At 49.0% G+C, this 27932-nt stretch overlaps 1 protein-coding gene across 1 annotated transcript; it reads right to left on the bottom strand.

The window, feature by feature from the left end:
- Positions 1-173: 173 nt before the first annotated feature.
- Positions 174-27906, bottom strand: SYMPK (symplekin scaffold protein). Its single transcript, XM_078616925.1, has 26 exons — positions 27627-27906; positions 25705-25773; positions 24806-24859; positions 24172-24245; positions 22706-22832; positions 21222-21471; positions 20337-20507; positions 19088-19239; positions 18695-18785; positions 17316-17467; positions 16788-16938; positions 16039-16288; positions 15471-15621; positions 14406-14641; positions 13450-13531; positions 12669-12782; positions 10630-10777; positions 9769-9929; positions 8828-8936; positions 7797-7897; positions 7020-7110; positions 6102-6203; positions 5148-5335; positions 3867-4043; positions 2603-2695; positions 174-1957 (listed from the first exon to the last, which is right to left on the bottom strand). The coding sequence occupies exons 1-26, from the start codon at positions 27723-27725 to the stop codon at positions 1295-1297; spliced, it is 4056 nt and encodes a 1351-aa protein (XP_078473051.1). The 5' UTR covers positions 27726-27906; the 3' UTR covers positions 174-1294.
- Positions 27907-27932: the final 26 nt, after the last annotated feature.

Raw genomic sequence — 27932 nt, 5'->3', positions numbered from 1 at the left:
GACATCAGGCACAAAGTTGGGGTGCTTCTTCCTTTACAGAGCATCTTATAATCCAAAGAATACATTAATAATGCCCATTATCCAAGTCCTGCGTTGACATTTCTGTGTAAGCTGTACAAAACCATGTTCCGTCACACGCAACACAGTGTTTTAAGAACGCAATGCAAAATACGCAGTGTTAGTCGAAGTTTATTGTTGTGGTTTACAAATGCACCGTCATCAGTTTGCACGCAAGCGTTAAACTTAAATCACGTACAGTGGACGACAGTACCCCGACAAGCGAACGCTTTAAGGCCAGAGGTACATCGGCGTTGCTCTGGGCTTACAATGGAGTGAGATCACGCGAGCGTTTGGAGTTAACATCTCACGGTGGTGAGATGTTAACTACCTCGCTTGGTATGCAGGAAGTCGTGGGTTTGATCCCAACCCTGATGCCTGCTGTATATTTGGAATTTGCATGTTCTCCCCATGGTCGTGTGGATTTTTCTCCGGTTCCTCCGTTTATTCCCTCCACATTTAGAAACATGCATTTAAGAGTATTTGGATGCTATAGAATTCCACATGCTGATGAGCCACTTCTTTGAGCTATCATTTGTGATAGCCAGGTTGCTTCTGAAAAAGCTATGTAGCTCACTGGGCCTTAACTGGTGATATATAGTATCTTTTTATCGTATAGATTTCCCACGTGCCCAAAGAACAATCGGCAATTTCTCATAAGTGGCGCGTGAATTTACTCATTGTATGGAATTCGCATAGACGAAGTCACCTTTTATTTCCCCATGCACGCTTTGACGCTTGTGCAACGGGGCCCGATGGAATATCATTACATCTGTGGCATAATGGACCCATATAACCTGCAAACCCATTTTTTATCGTGTCTGGGTGTTGCCTTAACTCAGCCTAGTGTTGCAATGAGGCAAATCACACGTACACTCATGTGTTCTTATTTACCCAAGAAAGCCTACACTGATTCTAAATACTTTTTCAGAAGGGGAAAAAATGGGTTGTTTGGCCAACAGCATTCATGAGAGTTTGGCATGGGAAAGGATATTAGAGAATCCAGGGAAAAACCCATGCCATCTCCTGGGCACACCTGGCATGCCACGGTGGTCACCCACCCCATCCAAGCAATAATTAATCCGTGCTTAGATTCCAAGATCTGACAAGATGGGACCGTATGCATTTCGGGTGATCGTAATTCATTGGGTTCTGGATCCGGGGGTTAGATTTGGGTGTCTGAGACAACCAAACCTAGAGGGGGTTTGGGCTGCATCTGAGGCTGGGTCTGGCCGACCTAGGGACCCGCCGGCATCACACGCGCGAATGGCACACCGCTCCCCTGCGCTACGTGCACCTCGGCTGCACCTTCCCGTGCCGCCGGCTTCACCTCCTCCGGGCGCAAACCCGCGCTGTCCCCCTCTACATCCGCCTTCGCTTTGTCCTCCTTGCCCATCGATCGCCCACCCGCGCCGGCCGTCGCGTCGGCTCCCTCTGCCCTTTCCAGCACCGCCGACGGCTTAGCTTCGGAGGCGGTGGCAGCAGCAGAGGCGACTGTGACCGCGCTGTTGGGTCGCGAGTGCTCAGGCTCCGGCTGGCTCTGTGCGCCCGCGGCGCTCTCGGGGCGTGGCTCGAGGTGCACGGCCGGCCTGAGCGGCGGTTCCGCGCGTCCTCCAGGGGTTGGCGTGTGGCCGGGCTGCATTTGAGCCAGCTGCGCCAGCTTCAGGTGCTGCATGGGCTGCATGGGCTGCAAGTGCTGGAGGTGGGGGTGTGGGTGCGGGTGGGGGTGCGGGTGGGGGTGCGGGTGGGGGTGCGGGTGGGCGTGCTGCGGGGCGTGCTGCGCGGGGTGCATGTTCATGTTGACTCGCGGGTGTAGGTCTGGCCGGTGCGGGGTGGCCCAGCACGGCAGGGAGCCGTCGTCACGGATGCCGTGAGTGTCCATCGCGCGGCGCGCCTCCCCCTGCAAAGCCAGCACATGCAGTAAACGCTCGCGTGTCGTACGGCCTGCAGGAGCACAGCTTTCGCACATGCATCTTTAAACGATTCCTTCCATATTCTTGGTTCTTTCGGTAAAGTCACGTAGAAGGGAAACAATAAAATAATGAAAATATAATTCTCACGACGTTTCGACTGCAACACAAGCAATGATCATCAGGTGTGCACAAGCAATAACACCTGATGATGAAAGAACCAAGAATATAAATCCCTGCAGTCACAAAAGCTTTAAATCAAAAGATTCCTTCCATCTTTATCCAAAAATGTACCCAAAATGTGCTATCGTTGTCATGTCGTCATGCAACGAGGCATCCATCGGAAACCCGAGCGGAGAAGTACAACCCTCTGTGTTAGAGAACGGGCCCTTGGATGTGGATATCACAGAGCTAATGTAATATGTAATATAATGTAATAAATCTTGAATCATGCTCAAAGCATATATAGCGCGCAGCGCCTTCGCCATCGGTCATCCTTAAAGTGATTCCCAAGTTTCCTCTACGATCAAGCTGGTAATACGTACGCAATGAAACCTTTCCTGTTCGGACAGGTTGGTACTTCAAGACAATATTCAGCCACGTTAACCGAGGCACCCACGAAGTGAACGGCTCACCTGGGCTGGTAGGATGTGCTCGGAATCCTGCTCGATCTTGATTATGGGCCCCATCTCCAGGACGGCTATCGTCGACTTGGAAATGTGGTTTTGCTGCGAGCAGAAAAAAAAGTGACGAGAAGTTGTGCCGTTAGTGCAGTATTTAACCGCCGCGGACTGCAATTGAGAAGTGAAGCGAGACATGAACAGGTTTAAATAGAGTAAAGTGTGCAAGTAAAAGTGAATAAACAAAAAAATTGTTGGCGATGCTGCGCTGGCAGTGGCACACACAAGCACAATTAACAACAAAAAAGCTCTAAACATTTGTCAATTACACTGCCTTAAAAATATATAGATATATATGGCTATGTACGGCACAAAAAAAGTTCTAAATACATACGAGTAGAAGGGCCAAAAACAAAAATAACATGTGCTCAGAAGTAGAGCCATTGCCCGACCTGTCAACTATTGTCGAAATTAAATTTTAAGGCCACAGTCTTATGAACGAATGTTAAGAGTTTTAATTTTTACAACTTAAGCCTTTTTTGCGTTTTGATCAGCGAAGAATCGTTGACCATTGGGCGAGTGAGGATTAAACCCGCGTGCACTGCCGTCTCGTTTAAATACACCTTCGTGATTTTGTCGCAAGCACGTTTAATCCATAACCCGAATAATAATAATACGCCCGCATATATGTATGTAAGTTGAACTTCTTTTGCATCGTACCTAGCCAACCGTGCTAGTCGGAGGCGCGGGGGAAGGACAACAAACAAAGCACGAAAAACTATTATCATGAACCATAAGAGGTTTTTTTGGGTTAGATCGCATAAAAATATAAATGTGTCGTTAAAACCCGCCACCACCCGATACAGCCAACTAGTAACGGTTGTCACGTAAACAGAGCATGCCAATTCGTCACTAGTACAGCACACCGGTGTGTTGGAGAGCTAAGCCACATCGTTTACAATCTGAGTACGACGTTTTGCCAGCAATTACAACCAGCTTCATCAGGCGACAGCCAGGTTTGTGGAGAAGTCTGTTTCGTTCCTTCACGCGCATTTCAGATGCAGAACCGCATCTGAAAGCGCGCGATGCAGTGACCATCTTTATGGAAGGATGTGGTTGAATTAAGATATGAGGACAGTCGACGCGAGCCTATGGGTCTCCATGGGAGTTCCAAAGAAATTAGTTTTTCAAATAAGTATAATCGAGGACGCAACCATGTTGGACCTCTGCGTGCTGCGGTGGGGGGGTGGTAGGTAGGGGGTAGTAGAGGGGACCGCACCTGCTGCGGGGTGAGCGAGCGCACGTGCATGAGCAGCGGCTCTCGTATCTCGGGACACTTGTCGAAGACGACGGCGAGTTGCGCGGGCGGCAGCTGCAGCAGCACGCCAAACGACTGCGGCTTGGTTCGTTGGCAGCACTTGATGAAGCCCTCCCACACCTTGGGGTGCTTCCACACCTGGCGGATGGGGCATGCGAGAGGGAGCGGGTGGGGGGGTTAACCCAGTTTAAGTCAACGGTAGCTACTGGACGTCTGTGAAAAAGAGCTTCAATGGCTCATCGGATTCCTCCAGTGTAAATAAAGATTTGGATTCTGAGCTACGCAAAGTTACTTGACAGATGGTGAGCACAATGGCCTATGGCTTGATTCTACATTTGGTAATGGAGTGATTGCCCTACGGCCTCTGCCAACTTGGACTGAGAAGAGTGTTTGACGAGTTCCTCCCCTTGGTAAATTTAGCCTGAAATGAATGATTACTGGTTCTCGCCCCTAAGTACGAAAAGTCACCGAAATGAGAGAATCAAAACACTCACCGGGTCGTATAACCTTTTTTTTTAAGAGGAGGTTACTGCATTGGGATGTTAGGCCAAATGGTTTAATGAGTGACATGTCAACGAAAAGCAGGAGTGCTTGGAGAAAACCCACGTACATGAGGGGGTGACATTTACCGCTGTGATCTCCTGGCCACTTCCCTCCCTGCTCCGCATGTACAACACATCTGGCAAGCGCTGCTGGTCACTCATCCAAGTACCAATGAAGTTTTTTACAGGCAAGAACCCACTGGTTCCACCAGCCCACAGGGGTGTCCGTCCGTCCATCGTGCAGGGAATGGCTGGGTGGGGAGGGGCTGGGTGGGGAGGGGAGGGTGGGGAGGGGCTGGGTGGGGAGGGAGGGGCTGGGTGGGGAGGCAGGGGCTGGGTGGGGAGGGTGGGGAGGGGCTGGGTGGGGAGGGTGGGGCTGGGTGGGGGGTGGGAGGGGTGGGGAGGGGCTGGTCACCCCGTGGTGCCCTTATAAAACTCAACGTTTAACCTACTCACGCCGGCTTGTGCCCGCCCTCACAGTCGGCCATATTTGCGGAATACACCACGCCGCCGTTGACCCTGGCCATTGACCGAGCAACACAACGTTCCTACCAGCTCCCTCCGCAGGAATGTGTTTTCATCATGTAGCCGTGTTCATATTTAGTCGGACGGACTTGCATACAAACGAACGACTCCACACACGAGTTTCCGAGTGCCATCCCCCTGCAAGCTAATCTCCGCAGCGAGGTGACTGGCGCACCTGCTTGATGATGAGCCTCTGCAGGATGTTCATGACGAAGGCGCCCATGCGTGGGTACATGGACAGCGACTGGATGACGGTGCGCATGAGCAACACAGGCAGAGGGTTCTGCTCCATCAGCTGCTGCATGACCACTGCCAGCACCTCCGAGCTGTAGACCCAGCGCTCCGCAAAGCACAGGCTCGTGGCTGCACACAGCGAATGAACGAACAAGTAGAACAAATATAAATAGATTATAAAAAGTATGAAAAGTTGGGTGTCGGGTGAAGTGTTGGCAAAGTGGTTAGCGCACTGCGCTATTAGCGCGGCAACCCTGTTTGATTCCCGGCCATGGCTGATACTCAACAGGCTCGATCCTCCCTAGCTTCTGAAATCTGACGGGATAGGGGGCATTTCCAAGTGATTTGGTCACCTCGTATAGCATTTCACTTATGACGAAGACTTATTTCCGTTGCAAATCACAAGACTTTTTAGTGTTGGTGAAAGAGGCGCAAACAATACAGCTGGTAGAGCGGTGCAGCGGTGGGGCGCAGTGGTTAGCGCACTGCACTATAGACCAGAGAACCTGCATTCGATTCCCCGCAACATCAGAGGTGATATCTGAACCAGCTCAGGTTTCCTCCCTCTTCACCAACCCGCACTAGACCAGCCTGGTGAAGTATGGTCAAATAAGCCCCGATAAGGCATCATAAGGTGGACCGACGAAGGGCTGTACTTTATTATTTAATAAAATCTACGAAGGAAAACCACGTTAGCTAATTTACATTGGTACACAGTTTCAATACAAAAACTGATTGCTTCAACAAGCAAGGTGGAGGGCATCCACCAAGCCTCCACCTTTTTTTGGGGCGTTCAGTTTGCTGTCCTTCGCCCGCACCTCCGATTAGTACGTGTTGGCCGAGTACGGTGGCGAAATAAGTTCAACGTACACGCGTGTACATAGAAGCGAAGTACCTTTGATGATGGACTTCATGTCGCATTTGGTGGTGTCAATGTTGTGCAGCGCCACAAGCAACTCTCCCGGTGTGAGAGGCGACATGGCCACTCCACCCTCGCCTACGCAGAGCAGCGACGATGGACGACATCAAAACACACAGTTTAACACGTAGGCTTTCGTGACCAATATCATCCGTAAGAGGTTTTTTTGGTTAGATCGCGTAAATATATAAATGTGTCAGTTTATTATGAATATAAATGTGTCTTTAAAACCCGCCACCACCCGACAGAATTGGCACGTTCTGTTTACGTGACAACCCTTACGAGTTGGCTGTGTCGGGTGGTGGCGGGTTTTAACGACGCATTTATATATTTATGCGATTTAACTCAAAAACACAGGGGACTGTATTGGCAGTGCAGTACAGCAAGCAACTCGCCACATTTGTCGTTAACGGAGCAGTGGAAGAGGACGGTCCACGGAAGCGGATGCCACAGAGCTACTTCTGAGATCACTTCAAGTGACCTGTGGTGCACAGAGGAGGAGGGCAGCACTTTCCCTCCCACTCTGCCACTGAGAGAAATGCTTGTCACGAAACGAGTCAAACCAATATTTTCAATCCACGGAGCTGGTATTTATCCAAATTAAGTGCAGAACCAAATTTAATATGGGATTTTTTTTTGTAGTCAGTGGTGACCATCAATTCACTACACTTGAGAACCTGGTTTAATCACAGGCCTGTATATAAATAGACATTTTAAGGCGGCATATCTTGAATATGAGAGTGGAAAACACGAGTTGCATCCAATGATGCCAGTCAACAAATTAAGCTATGACACCACCACCACTTTGCCACGGTCGTCCACATCCACGTCTCTCCCTTGAACGCTGTTGATCCTGGAAAGCATCGACGGCTCTGGGCACGTGCCCGGCCATACCGTGTTGGGTGCCGAGTAACCGGTTGAACACCTCCTTCACGACGATGGGGTTCAGCTTGATGAGCTTGGGCAGTGCTGCGATCACCTCTTTCTGTGGCACGGAAAATAAAAAAACATCAGAGACTCATTCGACCGTGGGAGACGGTGGGCTGGCTTGAGTAACCACTTGTCACGAGAGCCTCAACTTTCGTGATGGTTACTGGTTGTGAATTCACGGGCGGTGCGGACCGTGTAGTGGGGCAGTGCGGAAAATTATATTGTACTGTTCCTCTGTGCTCCCTTATGCACCACAAACTGATCGGTGTGCTGAAGTAATGGTTCAGAAGGCATATCGGTCACATTGTACATTATAATAATTAGCTGTATTGTGGAGAATAATTAAGCAGCCAATAAGCCACTTTCCCAAATCCCTCTAGATATTTTTTTCACCGTCACCGCTTAGTGCCGATTGGCGGTTGTTATTGTTCTTCTTGTGTGTAGCCTAGCGGTTTGTGCGCTGCCCTACGAACCAGGCAACCCGAGTTCAATTCCCGCTGACGATCAACACCAGTGATGAACATCTGAACCATTCGTTGGCCTCCCCTAGGGCAACTCGGCCTCAAATGAGTACCTGGTGTTAGCAATTTAATGTTAGTAATTACGTATTTCTAGACAAAGGGTGTGGTGCTGGTCACCAACCCCCTCGTGTGCCGCACCGGCCTTCATAGGTGCTCGGCTAACAGCACTTGCCCTAACAGCCTGTTAAGGCTATACGGGGGATTCTTGTCTTTGTGTCACCTTCTCGAGGCCGTTGAGCACCGGGATGAGGAAGCGAACGTCCGACACGCGCTTTTGGTAGAGGTCCCGCACGCGCTTCACCAGCTCCGGGGACGGTGGAGCTGCAATGCGCACGACCACGCGACACACGCACACACGGGGCGGGGTTCAATAAATCTGAGAGATGTAGAACTTGGTTTGCAGTCAATGCGTGTGCATCAGCATTCCCGCGTGGTAAAGCTCGACGCTAATCATGTGTGGGGAATTTTAAATGCGTTTGTCAACACGGGGAAGCGTAAGACGCTATCCCCGACCATTGTGATAATTGCCATTGATGCGTGTTCGTATACTTATATGCTGTTGAGATATCAAGTGTTAATTCAAAGTACATGTAATTTAACGTTAGTAATTACGCATTTATTATCTGCAGTATGCCACACTCCGCCACAGCTGGAATGAGCTCTAATTGTTCCCTCTAATTAGTCCCAGCTGCTGGAGGATTTGCTCCGTATGGCAAGTGGCCACCGCCACGGGTCCGGAATTCTCTTTTGCCAATCGTTAGCGCTGGCGATTCCCTCGCTGTTCAAAAGTTCAGGCTAAGCACCTTCCTTTTCCCCTCTGCCAATCGGGAATCAGAATCTTAGATTTAGACTGGAGGAATCCGATGAGCTATGAAGCTTTTTTTCACAGACGTCCAAAGACTGTCTCTTCTAGGCATGTGCTTTGATTCGTAAATTAACATCGATTGCTGCAATCAGGATACATGCATCAAATTGCAAAGTAATGTGCAAATTAGATGCAAATATTACACTTCAGATAATGCAGAGGGCAAAACTGTAGAAAAGGAAAGTGAGATAAAAACTAAAAACAAGCCTTAGAGACACAAACCAAACTAGATGCAAATAAATAAGAACAATACATTGCTGAATCTAATCACGACACAAAATCATGACAATTGAATTTCCGGTTGGGGTAAATGGTCACACACGGAAGTCCAATCAGTGCGAACAAGCGGATGCAATAGCACGTTGAAAATCAGTTGAACAAAATACCTTTCTCGGTAAGGATATGCAGGCTGCGCGTGACCAGCGTCTCGGCACCCTTGGGACAGCTCTCCACCAGCAGCAGCAACTCCGGTGAGTTCATGCCCATCCCACGGATCTGCAATGACCCATTACGTCATTCGCCGCTGACAGCCCTCTTTATTCCACTGGCACATCCGAGCCGTGCCAGCGTGGGCCCTTCACGGTACGGATCGTTTTTTTTTTGCAGCGGATATTTGCCGAGTCGAGCTGCAGCTAAACCATGGCCCTCCGGACTCACAAGAAGTCACGAATCAAGCTCAGGGGCCACGCAGGGGCCAGCAGGCGATGCCAATGGCGCATGTGACGTCAGGAAGGAGTTACATCGCAGCTTACTTTAGGCCAGGGGTCGGCAATCTGCGGCGACGGAGCCGCATGCGGCTTTTGAAAGACTGCTTTGTGACTTCATTTATTATGGACCACTGTTCTCGTATTCATCTTCTTGGTTCTTTCGGTAAAGTCACGTAGAAGGGAAATAATAAAATAATAAAAATAAAACACGTTGTCTTTCCCACAGACCTGTTCTTCACCTGAGGACGGCTGCTTGCGTTGTGGCCGAAACGTCGTGAGAATTGTATTTTATTATGTTTTATTTTTATTATTTTATTATTTCCCTACTACGTGACTTTACCGAAAGAACCAAGATGAATCCCTGCAGTCACGAAAGCTTTAAATCGAAATTGTTCTCGTATTCACGTGCATTGCGTTTTTTGATATATTGAGTTTTTTACCGAATAATATAAAAACAATCTCTTCTTGTTGTTTTAGTTGCCGACCCCTGCTCGAGGATGCTAAAAACCGAACGGTTATGGATAGTATGTTCGAGATATCCCGATCACTGTATGCTACCAGCCTGCTGAAAATATGTTGATTTTAGGTAGGACATTAGAGGTGATGTGAAAGTAGCTTACGGGCTGCTCGATGATGCGCAGAATGGTGCGCTTGATGTCCGCGATGGCTTCCGTGTAGACGGCGGCCAGCTCGTGGATGAGCGTGTGGTTGAGCGGCAGCAGCGACAGGTACACATAGAGGCACTGACGGATTGAGTCATCCGTCCATGATGAAGCCACCTCTGCATTTGTGAAGAGACAAACATCCCTCAATATGGCATTTTCAAAGGTTGTTGAGGCAAGCGCTGTTCGGGAGCACGTGGCGTACGAAAGGGTGCTATGGCAAGCACAGCACGCAACAGCACTAGTCTCCAGTGCTGAAGTTTTTACACAACGCACCAAGTAATCGTTGCCTCGGGGATGTTCAAGACCGGTTCAGATATTCGCCACTGATTATAAGCCTGGCCGGGAATCGAGCTTAGGAGGATGGGCTTGGAGTGCAATGTTCATGTGCCATTCTATAGCGAGCACCTGTGAGGGCCGTCATAGCACACAAAGGAGTGGGTAGCCAGCACCACGTCCAGCCGCCTTTGTCTCTCTAGTGGCGATGTGCCAACTGTTATATGTATGTATGTTGAACTTCTTTCGCACCGTACATAGCCAACCTTGCGAGTCGGAGGTGCGGCGAAAGGACAAGAAACTAAACAACAAAAAGCATTTCTCAAGAAATTAGTTTCCAAACTATATTTAAAAGTGCACAGCTCCAGCGGCTTCCTAATATCGTAAGAGGTGCATTCCAGATGGTATCGGGTGACGGAGGGATTTATTAACGACACAGATTTAGCCAGATCATTACGTGGCCCAACCCCAATAAACAAAAATCAACCGCGAAGCAAGGGCCCGCGTGTTGTGCCGCGCGAGCTGGTGCAAGCCGGCCCTTACCGGTGTCACGGTCGTCGGCAAAGCACACGGAGGGCGGGTTGGGGTGCACCAGACACTGCAGCATGTTGAGCGCGAACTTCTCGATGCAGTTCCGCAGCTCCTCCTTCTCGTAGAGACGCTTCACGAACAGCAGCGCCTGGGAGCGCACCTGCGGACGATCGCGCACGTAGCCGAGCGGAGGTCGTTAACCCTTTGCTTGTTCCGAGACGACTGCCAGTTGCAGGGTCGGGGGGGGGGGGTCCCCTGGTCACCGCTCAATCTCGGAATGTGCAAGTGGGTTCAGCGTTAATGTTATTTAGAGAGGCGTAGTGCCGTTGTTTTTAAAGACGTTGTAAACACCGCAGAGAATTGTAGCGACGTGACCGCACCCTACAAAAGCTGGCGCCAAACTATGCCACACTCCTTGCCGCATGGCATTGTGGGAGGCTTGGTACCAATAAAGTGATTTTGTTTTAAAACTCAACACAAGCATCGAATTATACTGCCCTGAAGAGGAAAAGAATGTAGAATAGACGACATTTCGGTGCAATGACTCTGCCTCATCGTAGAGGGATAGCAAGGCGACTGGCTCACAATCGTTAGGTTGCGAGTCCAAACCCTTTTTGGGGGTTGACTCAGCCCATCACCCCAACGTGATTGAGAAATTGTGCACCACTTGGTGGTCAGCCAACAGCGGTTATCCTACGAATACAGGTAGTCCTCTACTTCCGATGGAGATGCATTACGATGGCCCCATCGTAAGTCAAAAATATCGTAAGTCGAAGATGGCCTAGCCTACCCAGGAGTCTTAAAGAATGGTGATAATTTAGCAAAACAGAGCAATTTACAGTACCGTACTGGTATAAACTATATACTGTATGTATTTATTAATTACAATACTGTATTGCACAGTAAAATGTAAAGTAAAAAATCAAGGTAAATTTTTAGCCTACCTATATGAACTTAAATTTCATAGAAAGGCGGGAGATGCGTCACATCCCGGCAGCGTCCCAACGTACAGTATCGTACCTCGTACGCTGCTGCGTTTGCCTGCCGCGCGAAATGTTAAATATTTTACAATTTTGTCGTATCACTATCACCATCGTAAGATCGAAATATCGTAAGTCGGACCGTCGTAACTCGGGGTCTACCTGTAGACTTGTCCCCTCCGTTGGAACGAGGAATTTCCACCACTGGATCCGCCTCAACGGTCATCTGAGCAGCAAATCACTGATTTTATTGAAATTATGCTGATGTTTCCAGCATCGTCATCATCGGCGACATATCTGCTGCTGACCTACAAGGCACTCAATGGGATAGCCCCGCAATATCTACAGAAAGCGATCCATCTTTATACTCTCCAACGAGGTGTCCCCGAGATCTTTGATCGCCTTCTTCAAAGAACTCTGAGTTCAAGCCTCACTTCCTGGGGTGATCAGGCTGTTTGCCAGTGCAGCTGCCAAGTTGTGGAACACGTTGCCTTTGCTAATAAATATAGATAACGTTCATGAAAGTTTTGATTTAAAGCTTTCGTGACTGCAGGGATTCATATTCTTGGTTCCTTCGCTAAAGTCACGTAGAAGGGAAACAATAAAATAATAAAAATATAAAACAATAAAAATTCTCACGACGTTTCGACTGCAACACAAGCAATCATCATCAGGTGTGAAACACACAGCAAGAACATTTTTTCAGGTGTGAAATCCACAGCAATCATCACACCTGATGATGATTGCTTGTGTTGCAGTCGAAACGTCGTGACAATTTTATTGTTTTATATTTTTATTATTTTATTCTTTCCCTTCCACGTGACTTTAGCGAAAGAACCAAGAATATGTTCACGAAAGTCTTAAGTCCGTCTCTATAACTCACCTCTTTAAAACTGGCATTTACCCCCTTAGTTCTGGCCGTTGACCCTGCAGATTCTGTTTATTTCCTGCTTTCCAAGCACGGCGCATGGGGAATCTACCGATGAATTGCGCCTTATCGTCTACACCCAACGCGTGTCGCGACTCTTCACGTGTTGTACGCTGGTGGGGCGAGGTGACACTGGCGCTTGCCTTGTCCTTGTCGTGGGAGCACAACTCAAGCAGCACGTGCATGTAGAGCATCTTCTGCGACGGCCGCTTCAGCACCAGCTCCCGCAGCGTCGACATGCCCAGGTACACGCGGGTCTGCACACGGGGCACGGGTAACACACGGGGGGGTCTTCACGCTACGCGCGGGTTCGCACGATACAAAAAAACCCAAAGATCCCCCCCCATATAGCCTTAACAGACTGTTGGGGCAAGTGCTGTTAGCGAGTAGCACTTATGAAGGCCGGAACGGCACACGAGGGGGTGAGTGGTCAGCACCACGCCCGGCTGCCTTTGTCTCCCGAGTGGTGATGTTTACACACCGCACCAGGTACTCATTTGAGGCCGAATCAACCTAGGGGAGGCCCAGGACCGGTTCAAATAAATGTGACTGTTGTTGGCTGTGAGCGGGAAATGAGCTCAGGTCAACAGGTTTGTAGAGCAGAAGGCAAACTGCTACACCACCTCTCCCCACATAAAACACATATACACACGGTACGCATAGCTCTGCATGCAACACAAGACAAGCACTGCCATTAAATTGATGTAAGAGATCGGTTATATCATTATAATCTTGATTATCGTCATCATCGGCCATGAGAGGGAGGAGAGGGAGGAGAGTTTGAAGAGGCGAGCAGAGCGCGTCGAAAAAAAGCTGTCGGAGAGTGTGGAGGGGAGGAGTGGAGCGTGACGGTAGGGAGAGGTGGGCAGGAGCAATATATTCACGACTCTAAAGTAAGACGATGCAGCGACGCAAAATACCCACCTCATCCTCGCAGTACCTCCTCAACACCTCGACCGCACGTCCTGTCATCCGTGGGGCCTCCAGAACGATCCTGGAGAACAGCCTGGTGACACGGAGCACGTGGCGGCAACAACAATCGTCACGATCACCGCTAACATCAATGATTAAAATCGCATAATACTTATTTTACGATGGTAGTCAGGCCTGGCCATAGGGGTTGGCTGGTATCCGGCCTGCGGGACCATAGGTTCCCACCCTGTCAAAGATAAGCTCAGCTTGAATGGAGCACAAAGCGGAGGCCCAGAGATCAAATCACATGATTACGTGCCCCTGCCACGGTGGTCACAGTGGCAAGATGTTAACTACCTCGCATGGTAGAATCAACAGGCGCTTCGAGTATTTGGCTGTTATAAATTTCCACACCATAAGTCACTTTACTGAGCTATCATTTGCAGCCGGGTGGCTTCTAAAAAAAGAGCCATACAGCTCAGTGGTAGCTTATCTGGTAAAAATACAAATAGTTTAGTCTTAGTTTAAAGAGTGATGTTAAGGTAGTGAAATTGATAATCCCCTGTGTCTTCACTTTGGGGTCACGTCTGATGTATCTGTGTATCGATAGTTCAATGTTCATGTGCCATTCTATTGAGGGACTAATGCAGTGTGGTGTTATCTTGGTGTGGTCTGGGACTGTTTTGTTGTTTCTGCTGCCTTGCTCAATCTTGATGAATTTGACTCGTATACTACATTTATTTGTGTATTTATTAATATTTAGTGACTTGCTTTACCATTATCTCTATTTTGCACTCCTATTGTGTTTTCGTATTGTGAAAAAGCGCTTTGCAACTCATAGGATTCGCCCACTCTAAATAAAGATTCTGATGATTTCCGATGTACGTCAAGGGCAGGATTAGAGCGCGGTGTGGCGCATATCGCCGTTGATGGTGATAGCGGTGGCAGCGGCAGCAGCGATGTCGCACCCGTCCCGCTGGTCGCCCTTCTCCAGCAGGCCGCTAAGCAGCCCCGTGAGGCAGTCGTCGTAGTCGTCGAGCGCCGAGGGCTGCTCGCTCTCCAGGTAGGTGGCGTACTCCTGGAAGAGCCACGTGAAGGCCAGGTCTCCCTGGGTGCGCATGTCAGCCAGCACGCACTCCAGCAGCTGGGCCCGCATATCTCCGCCGAACCGGGCCGCCAGCCGCGCCAGCAGCTGATTGCGCACCTGCGAGACAAAGGTGCAACACGTGACAAAGGCACCCTCCGATTAGCATGGTTGCCTACGTAAGAAGTTCAACATGCATGAACACAAAGGCGAGCGGCCGTGTTATCATTTACAATACGTTGCCGGACGAATTTCCTCCCCACGCCGTGTCAGTCGCGGAGGTTGATGTTTGACCATACTTGAGTTCATCCTGGTCAAATTATAATTAAATTACATTCAGGTTGCTCGATTTAATGCACTGTGCACTAACCAGTGCAATGCACCACGACTGAACTCGTAGAGCTATCTGGACATCGATTATTATCCTCTCCAAAAAAACATTCTTGAGTCCTTCATCCTATTGGATGTTGAAAATTCTATTTTTTTTAAACATTGTTCAAAACTTAGTATGTATTTTAAGCACACAACGACGTAATTTGTCGATGTGTTAGTTCATAATACTCCCGCAGTGTACGTATACAATTTTGGAAAGGTTGTGTGCAATCTTGGACACGTCTCGTGATGCCAAGTTCATGTGTGCAACCACCTGCGCGCAACTGCTCCGTTTCATTGAGCTTCTTTATTGCGTTGGCGATTGGGGGCGTGTTTTATACTTGTGAGAGACACGATATTAAGTAGTGCATGATGATAATGATGTTTGTTGCGGGCTGGAAGAGGGAGGAAGTGTGTTCACCCGAGCCATGCTTATGTGCCTGGAGCCACCACGCGTGCAGTGGTGATTGGGGACTTGTTTTATACTTGTGAGAGGCACGATATCAAGTAGTGCATGATGATAATGATGTTTGTTGCGGGCTGGTGAAGGAAGTGTGTTAACCCTCGCCACGCTTACGTGGCCGGCGCCACCGCGCATGCACGTCCTGTCCGCCTGGAGGATGCGGCCCACAGCGGCCCGCGACATGCGCTCCATCTCCTCGCTCGACAGTGGCTGCAGCACGTCAGCCACGCGAAATACCTTCCTGCGTATGCCTGGGCCAGCAAGCCTGTGACAAGACAAAGAACAGACTGTTGGGGCAAGTACTGTTAGCGAGCACGAGGGGGTGGGTAGCCAACACCACACCTTTGTCTCCCCAGTGGTGATGTTTACACATCGCACCAGGTACTCATTTTATGGTTAAGTCAACCTAGGGGAGGTCCAGGATCAGTTAAGATAATCGTCATTGGTGTTGGCCGTGAAGGGAATCAAACTCGGGTCACCGAGTTCATAGCGCAGCGTGTTAACCGTTGCACTGTCGCTCCCCACAAGCCTGTGACACACACACACCATTACTCACCTTATAAATACTGATCTCTACATTCGTGTGGCGTCGCTTAAATTGCCTCAGCAACTCAAAGCGCATTTTCATCATCATTATCATCATCATGTGGTGGAAATCTGAACATTGTTATTCTGTGCTGACCGGGTCTGCGGCGCGGGGATGATGGGCTCGGGCAAGCGGCGCGGGGTCGGAGTCGCCCCCTCATCCGTCGCGGGCATGGCTCCACCGGCACCGGAGTAGGAGGTGGCCATGACGGAGATGACCTGCACCTTGCGCTTGATGAGCGAGTTCTTGTTGTTCTCCTCCTCCTCGTTCGCCTTCTTCTCTCGCTCACGCTCCCTCTCCTTCTCTCGCTCACGCTCCTTCTCCCTCTCCTTCTCCATCTCCACGCCTGCACGACAGCGCACGCTTAGCCGAACGCTTCTCAACCAGGGGTGCTCCAGCAATTTCCATTTCCAGCACTGGCTGTAATCCATTTGGGTTATTACTGGTAGGAATCTCCTGGTTACACCAGCCCACAGGGGATTATTGTGTCCGTCCGTCCGTCGTGCAGGGAGGGGCTGGGTGGGGAGGGAGGGGCTGGGTGGGGAGGGGCTGGGTGGGGAGGGTGGGACTGGGTGGGGGGGTGGGGAGGGGCTGGGTGGGGAGGGTGGGGAGGGGCTGGTCACCCCGTGGTGCCCTTATAAAAGTCAACGTTTAACCTACTCACGCCGGCTTGTGCCCGCCCTCACAGTCGGCCATATTTGTGGAATACACCGCGCCGCCGTCGACCCTGGCCATTGACCGAGCAACCCAACGTTCCTACCAGCTCCCTCCGCAGGAATGTGTTTTTATTTAAACACACGGCGGACTTGAGAGGCGTTGGTGGTGATGGGTGGGTGGTGTCACACCTGGTCCAAGCCCGGCGTTGGAGATCTGCGTGGCCATGAGACGAGCCAGGTGCTGGATCTGGGCGTGCGTGCCGGCCGACTCGATGGGCGTGTAGGTGGCCTGGAAAGAGGCTGGCATCGTGTCTGGAAGGAGCACCATGCTCACCAGCACCTGCGTACCCACATTAGAAAACAAGATGATCATATGTTCGAGGTGCAGCTCTGAAATCACGTGGTTACGTAAGTGCTGCCAGAAAGGCCTTCACTTTATTGAAGCTCTGAAAAGGCCATAACCGATCACATAATTCGCAAGCGTCTGTCCGTCACGCTCTGGACCTCCCCAAAGGGTACGTGGGCAGAAACTGTGCATACAATTGTGTCAAAGGCTGTTTTGTTGGTATGGTTTAGATCTTGGTAGGTAGGGGGGGCATTTACGCATTCCTCCACACAATTTAAATGTCCAGCCCTGGCTGCAATCCGTTTGGGAATTCTATTTAAAACACGCGGGCGCGTTTCACCGCGCACCCACACAATGCGGGCGCGCTTTACCAGGTTGGCCACTTTGTCCGGGGTGAGCATGGGCAGGATGTGCTGCGCCGTGACGTCGATGGCAGAAAGCACGCTGGGCAACGGCGCCACCTTGGGTCTTGGCGCCGGCACCGCCTCCGTTTCCTTGTCGTCGTCTTCGTCTTGCATGGTCTCTGCGCGACGACACCCGGGGTCGTGATCAGCGGGCGTCGTTTACAATGGCTAATCTGCCCGTCGCTTGGTGGCAGGGTGGCGCCACGCTAACGCTTGGCCTCGCAACAAAAGTTTTCCCGTGTCGATTCCCGACTTTCTGCATGGGGTGTTTGCGTTTCTCCGCTTGTTCTGCGTGGGTTTGCTCCGGGTTCTCCATTTTCCTTCCTTAATTAAAACGGCCTACAATGTCACTGGTCTTGGCCAAACATCCAAATGCTAAAGTATTACCTGAAAATTATCCATTGGGATTACATATAGCAACGTCGCCCACTAGGGCAAGGCCCTGGTAACAAAGAGTCGGTGCGGCTTTCCTGGGTAAACAGTGGAATAATAACAAATAATAATTGCTGAAAGTTTATTTTTTTGCACGTAATACACGCATAAAATCGTGCATTGGGAATTAACATATACAACACATGATTTCTGCAAATTATGTGCAGTTTAGGTCCAGAACAAATTGAGAATGGCAGCGACATAGACCATTCATGAAAGGAAGGGTCATGTGGAGATTTGATGGAGCCGGTGCAGCCACGAGGAGGAACCGCAACACCGAGCAGAACCACGGAGAAACATCACGCAGCGGGGCAAAACGCAACCGTCATTAGCACTTCCGATGACACCATCTTCAGCTCTGCTATTCAGCATCCATAGGGAATGGAGGGTGGGCGGTTAATCAAATAAGTCAGTTCTCTGAGAGTTCTACTTATTGTTAACCACATTTTGAGTACATACAACTTTTCAAGAAAAAAAACTAAGCCTACTTTTTAACCACGATAAAGGAAATAATATACTCTTTTACAGAGGTGCTCAGCAGTCAGTTGTAGAGCATTCTAAGTGAATTGTTGAGAAGCAGTGGGGCCTTTTATTGTACAGTATACAGTAGTACAGTGCTTTATACAGTAGTAGAGTACTGTATGTACGGACTGCCGTGAGCGCCACCACTCCGCATTGTCATGAAGCTCCCATTAACAACAGATCTACGACAAGTGCATGGCAAGATGCCGGAGGCTGTCGGAATTTTTACAGATACGTGAAGTGAAGATTTGCATTACCATCTATGACAGATGCCGGTTAATACGAGCATTCCGCACAATTAAAGCGCCGCATAACGGATATTTTGCTGTATAATGGTTTGAACTATTTGTTAGGGGAATGTTTTTTTGTTGTTGGCACGAGCGCGCGCGTACCCATCTTCATCTTCTTGCTGTGCTGCTCCGTGTCGTCGCGGTGCATGCGGCGTCGCAGTTCGCGCGCACTCGGCATGTTGCGCTGCAGCTCCTGGGAACGGCAGTCGGTGAGTGTCGCACAAAACCGGCGCGACATCGCAAGAGCTCACGCAGCCGTACACGCAAGGGGTTGTTCCTAACGGTGGCCCCGGACAACGCAAAATGCCACGGATCTCCTACAATTAGCAGTCTCCGCAAAGAAATGATTGCTGTCTGGAATCCCGAAAAAAATTCATTGAATTGATGTCTATTATAATACAATGATAATTTATGTACTGTTTAGTTTATAGATAGTGTTGTCGATAGCAGTGGATTGACAATACAATGGGGCCATGGAGCACGGTGGGGTCGTACCTGTGGGCTGGTGCCCAGGTCGTAGAGGAGGGTGCTCATCTGCGGGTGGAACTCGATGGACGACGGAAGTTTAAGCAGCCCCAGCAGGTGCAGCTTGAGGTTCTTCCGCACGCTGCTCACCTGTGACTTGGCAAGCGTCGGTGGCAAATTGGCTGCGCAAGCACACAGGCACCCGTGGTTTATACGTGGCTAGAACAGAGTGCTGCAGTCTGTGGTGCAACTATAGACACGTAAAAGGGCAACCCTGCAACTGTATGGCCAGTTCAGGCAAATTTATTTTAATGAATACTACACGGCAAACTGCAGACTGTATAAACGAGCCGAATAGCTGTAAAATGTGGAACGTAACATTTCACTGGTCTGTGCTTTAGCCAACAGTATTTTAAACAAATTCAAATACATTGATCTTATCCGTGTTGATGTGCGGGCAACACTGTCAGCTATTATTAGCCATGTCTACCCACAAAAATAATTAATATCAGTGGGGTTATCTGCTCATAAATATTGATAACAGGATAAATATGTCTATACTTACGGGACACTTTTTATCTGTCAAAATATCAGATGGTGTGATGAATTTAGTGCTACCGGTAGACCACGGAGTCAGCCGCTTAGATTTTCTCTTGTTTGTTTGATGACATAGCATCTGGTGTTAATGCAGGAACCCTGCATTTAGAGCTCTCTAGTTCACTGGTACTCAATGTACTTCTCTCCTGTGCCTCTTCTCTAGCAACATCGACTTTCCTCACACATCTCAATCACATCCTTCAATCATCTCACCCTCGGTCTCCCTCCGCTATTCATTCATGTCGCGGTGACGAGATGTTAACTACCTCGCCTGGTATGCAGGAGGTCGTGGGTTCGATCCCGACCCTGACGCCTGTATATTTGAAGTGTGCATGTTTCTCCCTGTGGTCGCGTGGCTTTTTCTCCGGGTCCTCCGGTTTTTCCCTCCACATTTAAAGTCAACGTGCGACCCTGATGCCGGCTGTATATTTGGAGTTTGCACGTCTCTCTCTCTCCCTCTCTGTGGTCGGATGGATTTTTCTCCAGGTCCTGCTATACATTTCCACGTGAAAAGCCACTTTGTTGAGCTATAATTTGTGGCCAGCTCGCTTCTAAAAAAATAGCTATACAGCTCTGTGGGCCTAACCTGGTAAAAACTTTAGTTTCTGCGCTGGGTGCTTTGTTGTTGTTGTTGCGATCTTGCGTGTGTGCATGCGTGCGCCGCGAGCGGCGAGGCTCTCACCGTGAAGCGTCTCGTAGGCCTGTACCACGCGGGCCATGAAGACGGGCCGCTGGCGTGCGATGGTGGCCAGGGAGCCCAGTGCAGCCGTCAGGTTGATGGAGGAGATGGCCGGGTGCACCATGAAGCTGAGAAGCCGCTCCAGCGCCGCCTCACCCATTTCTCGCAGCTGACCTGAGAGCGACGACAAACCACTAAACCCACCGCGACGCATCGTGCCGCACGCCATTCACATTCACAGTAATGGTCGTGGTAATGACGGTGGTAATGCCATGGGAAATATGGTGGAGCAATACGCACACTGCGCTGTGAGAACGGTAACCCGAGCTAGACTGTCATCAGTGGCGAGTGATATTCGAGCTGATCCAGCCCCCTCCCTGCCACCAACACTAAATCACACCTACTAGCGGGGTGAAGTTTGATCAAACAACCTCTCACCGTGACAATACACAGCGTGGGGAGGCCATTGTCCAGTAGTGGCGAATTGACAAAATGGTTCAAGTGACCCCTGCAGGCACTAGAGGCGCTGCAATTACAATGTGTAAAAATTAAAATGATCAATTTGTCAATTAAATCACCACGCAAAACGTGATAGTGGGGCGAGCGAATTGCCACAATCCTGATTATGACGATGTTGACAATTTTGACGATTTTGACGATGATGGAGATGACGACGATGACAATGTTGACAACTTTGATGGTGGTGACAATTTTGACGATGATGACGATGATGACAATGACGATTGTGACGATGATGACGATTGCGACGATGTTGACGATTTTGATGACGATGTTGACAATTTTGATGACGATGTTGACGATTTTGATGACGATGTTGACGATTTTGATGACGATGTTGACAATTTTGACGACGATGCGGCGACTTACTCTGCTTGAGCAGGGGGTGGTCGCGCGGGATGCGCTCCATGCAGGCCTCTCCCTCCTGCCGCTTGGTGACCTCAGAGTCCTGCGTGCGCGGTGACATGGCCACCACGAGCATCTCGACGAACTTGATGGCGTGGGTGCGCACGCCGTCGTTCTCCGAGTCGAGCAGTTGCATGATGTCGATGCGCATCGCACTCATCATCTCCCACACCGCCTCCTGCTCCTCGGACACCTTGCGGTGGCCCGCCAACCACTGAAGGCGCACGCATGCGCACAGATACACAAACGTGACAAAAACTTAAAATATTTTTTCTTTTACCAGAACATGGAAACTCCACTGAGCAATGTAACTCTTTTTGCAGAAGCGACCTGGCCACAAATGATAGTTCAACCAAGTGGCTTATCAAGGGGAAATTTATAGCAGCCAAATACTCTATAAACGCATGTTGATTGTAAATGTGGAGGGAAAAAACAGCAGACCTGGAGAAAAATCCATGTGGCTACGGGGGACAACGTGCAAACTCGAAATATACAGGCGTCACGGTCGGGATCGAACCCACGAACTCCTGTATACCAGGCACCATCTGTAACTGTATCCATTCCTGGACACGGGTGGGAACAACTTTCTCCCTGAAATTTAAAGAAGGTCGTCTCCTGGGAGTGAAATGAAAAGTGGTTATGAAAGTCGAGCGTCCAGCACGTTTTGCCAGTTCGAGGTAGTAGGCAGCCCTGGTTAATGCTGCGAGTGAAGTAACGGCGTCCGCCTCACAGGCCATGTGTGCTGGCATCACGGTCCATATGAGAAAAATTACCGGACAATATTTAATTGGGTAAAAACATAGCACAGACTTTACCGATTTGTGGAAACAATAGCCCCTTTGTGATGTGTGATAAAAGAATGTGGCGAACAACAAATATAATCAACATAATTATTATTGCAGCCTGAAACATTAAAAGGCGATTGGAGCCAATTGTGGTGTTCTGGGTTAGATGCACGTGTTGAGCATTTCCTCTGTGAAAACCAACATTGGAAATTGATATTAAAATGACATGCGGCCAAAGACAAAGATCCCCCATAGAGCCTTCACAAGCAATTTGGGCAAGTGCTGTAAGCAAGCATCCATTAAGGCCGACAAGTTGCACAATGTCGTGGTGTGGCCAGCACTACGCCCATGCTGCATTTGTCTCTCCAGTGCTGATATGTCCACACAGTACCAAGTATTAATTTAAAATCGAGTTGACCTAGGAGAGGGGCCCAGCACCAGTTCAGATATTCGTTAGTGGTGTTGGCCGTGAGTGGGAATCAAACTCATATCACCGGGTTTGTAGCCCAGTGTGTCAACTGCTGAACTACCGCTCCCAATTGCGTAAAAAGGGTATAGCCGGAACAGACTGTTGGGGCAAGTGTTGTTAGCGAGCGCACCTATGAAGGCCGGACATGCACAAGCACATACACGGTGACGCACAAACAGCAGCGCCAGACCCACCTGTAGCATGACGCGATACAGCTGCGTGAGGCTGAGGATAGCGCGCTTCACCACGTTCACGTTCTCGTCGTGCAGCAGCATGTTGATGTTCGCGATCAGCTTCAGAAGCAGCTCGTTGTCCTTCTTACTGCGGAGGGGAAAGCAACAACGGCATTGCTCTTGGGATCTCAGCACCGCACACGCTTCACCACCACGGCGAGGCGGCGATCCTTGGGGAAGACAGTGGCTGTAGTGTGGTAGGTAAGGGCTCTGGATGCAAGGAATAAAATGGGTGCCCCCGTGTCCAATTTCCCCGCTTTTTATAGCCCTGCGCCTGAGCGTCCTCCAGCGCATGGGTCCTGGTGCAGTTGCACTTCCTGCATGCTGAACGTGTTGCAGGATCGTCATGCGGAACTACTTGCATATGCCTGGGATGGCCAGTGCATCCTTATAAATGTAAAGCCAATTTTGTCAATCCACTGTTGGACGAGGCCTAAACAAGACACGTGCAGATTGTGGGGATTGTTTGAGCATACATCACCACGCTGATCGGTGCCGGTTTAGTGGAGGGAAGCACAGACGTGGGAGCATAGTACAGGACAAGAATGGGTTGTGCTGCACTGCCCACTGTTCACAAACATAGCCTCATATTCGCCGACAAGACCTATGCAATGCATGCTGGTCACCCTTCCAGTCACTTTCCAGGCTCAAACCTGGTTAGCTTCCAAGATCTGATGAGACTGGATGCAATCCAGATGTTACACATGATAAATTCCATCTATACATTATAAGCTCCCATGGTAGGAATTCAGCTTTCATAACTAGGTTTTAATATAGCATGGGTTAAGCCAACAATTGCACCTCATGGCGGGACCCCGGGGTCCCATAAGCCCCCAGCTCTCCCATAAACTGCGTTGCGACATCATTTTATGTCTGTTGAAGGTGAAGGATACGGCAATCTATTCTTATCGATGAGCTCTACACGATGCGCTAATCAACGTTTCGTTTCTTCTGCGAATTCGTCCTCGCTGCGCTTGGACATGACAATAGAATGATCCATGCCAGGTAGGTCGAGGCATTTATGTGCGCGGTGGGACGGAGTCGCCAAAAATAAATTAATTACGATTTTGACTTCCGTTTATTCGGGACCCCGGGGTCGCACATGCACCTTCAATGCTAGGCATTTAGCTATGGATTAACTCGTGAATTAAAATATATTGTTACACTCACGATGCACACATCAGACCGTAAAAATAACCATTTATGTAAAGTAGAAAATATTCTGAAAAAGTATGTTGTATTAATTTCACGAGACCACCACCCTCACCCACAAAAGGCACGACAGCGCATCATTTCATGAATTGATTCTTGAATTAAATCCCACACCTTATTTGTGACGATACATAAAATCGAAACTGGGCCCCCGAATCATTGTGTATCTATTGATAGCTGTAGGTAAACAAAGATGTAAGAAATATGAAACTCACCATGCCTCTTCCATGAAGCCAATGATAAATTTACGAATTTCCAATAGTCTGTCATTTTGAAACGCGATCATTTCCTGAAAAAAGCGGAGCGAAGTGATATAATCATGGTTACGTAAGCATGTCCCGCTGTTCAATTCTTCTGAATAGACACGTTTAATGCATGAGCTGAAAGAATTGGAATACATTCGGGAAAGAAAAACAAAAAACTACATTCAGGAGACTTAACCTGATAAATAAATAAAACTTTTTTTATCGTGGTTGATTTTACAAATGACACCAAAACTTGAAATATATTATAATAACTGGATGAATGACTTCAATAATCGACAACGGGATATTTTTTCCCACCATCCAAAACACCCATTATGGCTACCAAGCCTGTGATGGAATCGCACAAATGTAGCAGAGCTTATCGACCCGCAAGTATCGATACAATTCTCAAGTGGTGATCTGGCTTTTAAATTCTATCCATCTCATCCTTGTTTTAGTTCGAAAAGTATCTACACATTTACGGGCACAGATCAAACGCACTCCCTTAAAATTTTAATTTGTGCCCATACACCACTGCCAATGGAGCCCCCCCTTTACTTTGTTTTAATTTTAATTTTTGGTCACACATTTTACAGGGCCTTACATCGAGGAAGTTATCCAGGAGGGCTGGTTCCTTGTTGACAATCAGTTCCTGAACCTGTGAACAAACGAGATGGCATTCACTACGATCAAGACAGATTGACAGCGCTTTCCAGTATTGTACTAAGCAGAGGTTTTTCATAATGTATGCCCCCATCCTTACAGGAATTACACAGATGGCAGATACGTATGTTTCCTATTGGCGGTGCTTTGGTGTATGGTGCTTTTTCTGCAATATTTTGCTGTCTTTTCTTGGATTTTCTGTTTGCACTTAGTCACAGTCACTTGAAGATATTTTCTTGTTTATGTTTATGTTTTTTGTTTGTTGCGGTTGCACCCGATTCAAGAGCCGAATGGCTCACAGGGCTATACCAAATAAATGAAACTTGAAAACTTGAAACCTATTGGCCATGTTTAATGTCAAGAATAAGGATGCTCACTTGGAACTCCACTGGCACATCTGAGCCATGCTAGCATGGTGGGGCCCTCAGTGCTAGTGGTTTTTCCACTGGTAATTTGATAAGCTGAGCCAGAACCAAATTATAAATGTGGCTCCAGCCAAACACAGCCAGGAGCAGAGGTAAATCATTCTCGATATTTAATTTAACTCACGACATGTGAACTGTGATGTCAGTGGCGCAGCAGTGTATCTGCAGTGGAAATAAAACCTGGGCGCCTCCTGAGCTGCTCAGGGCTAGCTCAGCACGGCTCCAGCGCAATATGGTTGTGCAGTGGAATGAGTGAATTTAATTTACGATATGGGGTAAGTTATTATGCCTAAATTGAAAAGTTAATAGTTAAGGTTAGGGAACCAATGACAGCGGTTGCATTGCATAGTGCCGTCCTTGTGGTTTTGGACAGGCATTGTCACAGTGCGCACGCAACGTACACACGGACACTTACCTGTTTCAGCAGGAGCAACTTTTGAGATTCATTTGTTGTGAGTGAAGCCTGGTTGATCAAGTCCACGACCTAGTAATAAATGACAGGAAGCAAATCAAAACGTCGGCTGAAAACACATTACCAATATAATAATTGACACGATGTTATAATGTAATTTGTTTGTCCATCCACTGCTTGACGAAGGCCTCGACACTTCGTCGTTTGTTTGTCCATAGAAACGAAAGGTGGTCTAGGACTGTTTCACATACATACCTGTCAACCCATATATGGTTTACACGTATTATTGTACAGGGAAATTTAGTTTCAGGTCCATACGGTGTACAGCCGTTTCAATACGGGCAAAAAAATTGCTCTATTTGTTTGTGTTTCTCCCTTGTGATTGGACTTTGTAGGATGAACGTTGAGATATATAAGGGCACGGGGTGACCAATAAGGTCTGAATTGGTCTGTAATAAAGTAGGCACTGATAAGGGGTTTACAGGTATGCGCATATCATTCGCCACTGAATCACAATATATATTTACACTGGAGGAATCTGATGAGCTATAAAGCTCTTTTTCACAGATGTCCATTAAATTAAGTTAGCTGTGGCTGGGAATTGAATGTGTTGGAAAATAAATGTGACTTATTTAGTCATTTTGGGTAAGGGCCCTTCCCGGGCTGATTTTTAGGATGGAAGGCCACTTGCACCAAATGTTACACATTTCTCTCTCTGCTTTGTCGAGTTGGGATTGCAATCATCTACTCAACGCTTCTATGACAAAAAGTTACAGAGGTGCAAATGTACATGCTGCTCTTGAGAATCACATTCAGAGGGCTCATTTTGGCAAATCTATTACTCAAAGTCTTATTTTAGACGAAAAAAAGCATTTACTGCTAAAATAATGGGCGAAACCATTTTTTATTTAAACCACAGACCGCCAATCCTAGAGAACACAAACCACTTGCTCCATGTGTCTGTTCCTCTCCCTGCATTTACGTCTCTCAGTATCTGTCTGTCCGTGCCTCTCTCTGACAAAGACTGCACAACTTCCGCGGTGATACAATCCACACAGACCCAACATCCCCCGTGCTGCCAACACATCACATATTCTCGAGACCCCCCCCCAAACCCCCATAAACCACGAAGATCCCAAATACTCCAAACTCCTGGCACCACAGGCCAAAACACCCCAGAGATCGCGGATCCGCAATCTCAGAGACATTCTCCAGAATGTCAACCTCACAGACTTTAGACCTCCGACCGAGACTCCAAAAGACCGTATACATCCCAGATGACGGACTGCAGATCTTGGGTCTCCAGACCCTAAAGACTGCAGAGTATAAACGCTGGACTCTAGCACTGAGTCCTCTTGCCAGTGGCCCCGAGTTAGACCCTGTATCATAAAATCCGAGACCACGGACATTCCGTAGCCAAGTGTTCTTCATCGCAAGGTCCGCGGTCCACTGAGGGCCTTGTGTTCGGCACCCGATAATACACAAATAGTGAGAAAAAACCCCAGCATGCTGTCAAACCCCCATTGGTTTCAAATGCGTGGCGGCCCTCACCCCGATAATGTCTTATCGACGAAAATGCCCTCACCACCCCCATTTGAAAAGGAGTGTAAGAACACTGCAGTCAGTAGCCGGTCTCTTAAAACAGCTTAAGTGAAAGTAATGTTTTTATTCTTCTGCAACTTGCACCGCTTTACACGACAATAACCGAGTGACTCACACTAAACGTGTCGCAACCCAGCAAGTCCACCGCCTGACATTCTGTAGGCCCCAAACTTCGGACCCGAGACCCCCAGACAACCCCACGCCTCACCGACCGTCACCCCCACAAGCCCCCCTAGACGACCCCAGAGATCCTGGTGGTGGTCCCTACATCTCTACCACCGCCAGCCCCCCGACTTTCCCCGCTCGCTCCTCCTCACGCTCACCCGGTCAGACGTGGGCCTACTATCCGTGGTGCTGCCCGCCTCCTCGGCCGCCTCCGAGTGCAGCTCCGAGGCCATTCCGAACCGCTGCGCCGCCGTCATTTGCTCCTCGTTCCCCTCTGCGGTTCGCCCTCTTTTTCTTTTCGCGGCCACAAGGGAGCCGACGGCTGCTTGCTCGTTCGCTTGCTGCTGCTGCTCTAAGCCGCTAACCCAAGAAGCCTGGGGGTGCCATCATGGCTCCCGTGATGTTGCCGGAGAGGGAGGGGGCGGGGGCAGAAATGATAAAGTGACGTCATGTCGCGGCACGCG

This window comes from Lampetra planeri, chromosome 52 (genome assembly GCF_965212315.1).
Source record: "Lampetra planeri chromosome 52, kcLamPlan1.2.h2, whole genome shotgun sequence".
Lineage (NCBI taxonomy): Eukaryota > Metazoa > Chordata > Hyperoartia > Petromyzontiformes > Petromyzontidae > Lampetra > Lampetra planeri.
Note: the sequence above shows the minus strand (reverse complement) of the source record. Positions and strands in the feature narration are given on the sequence as shown.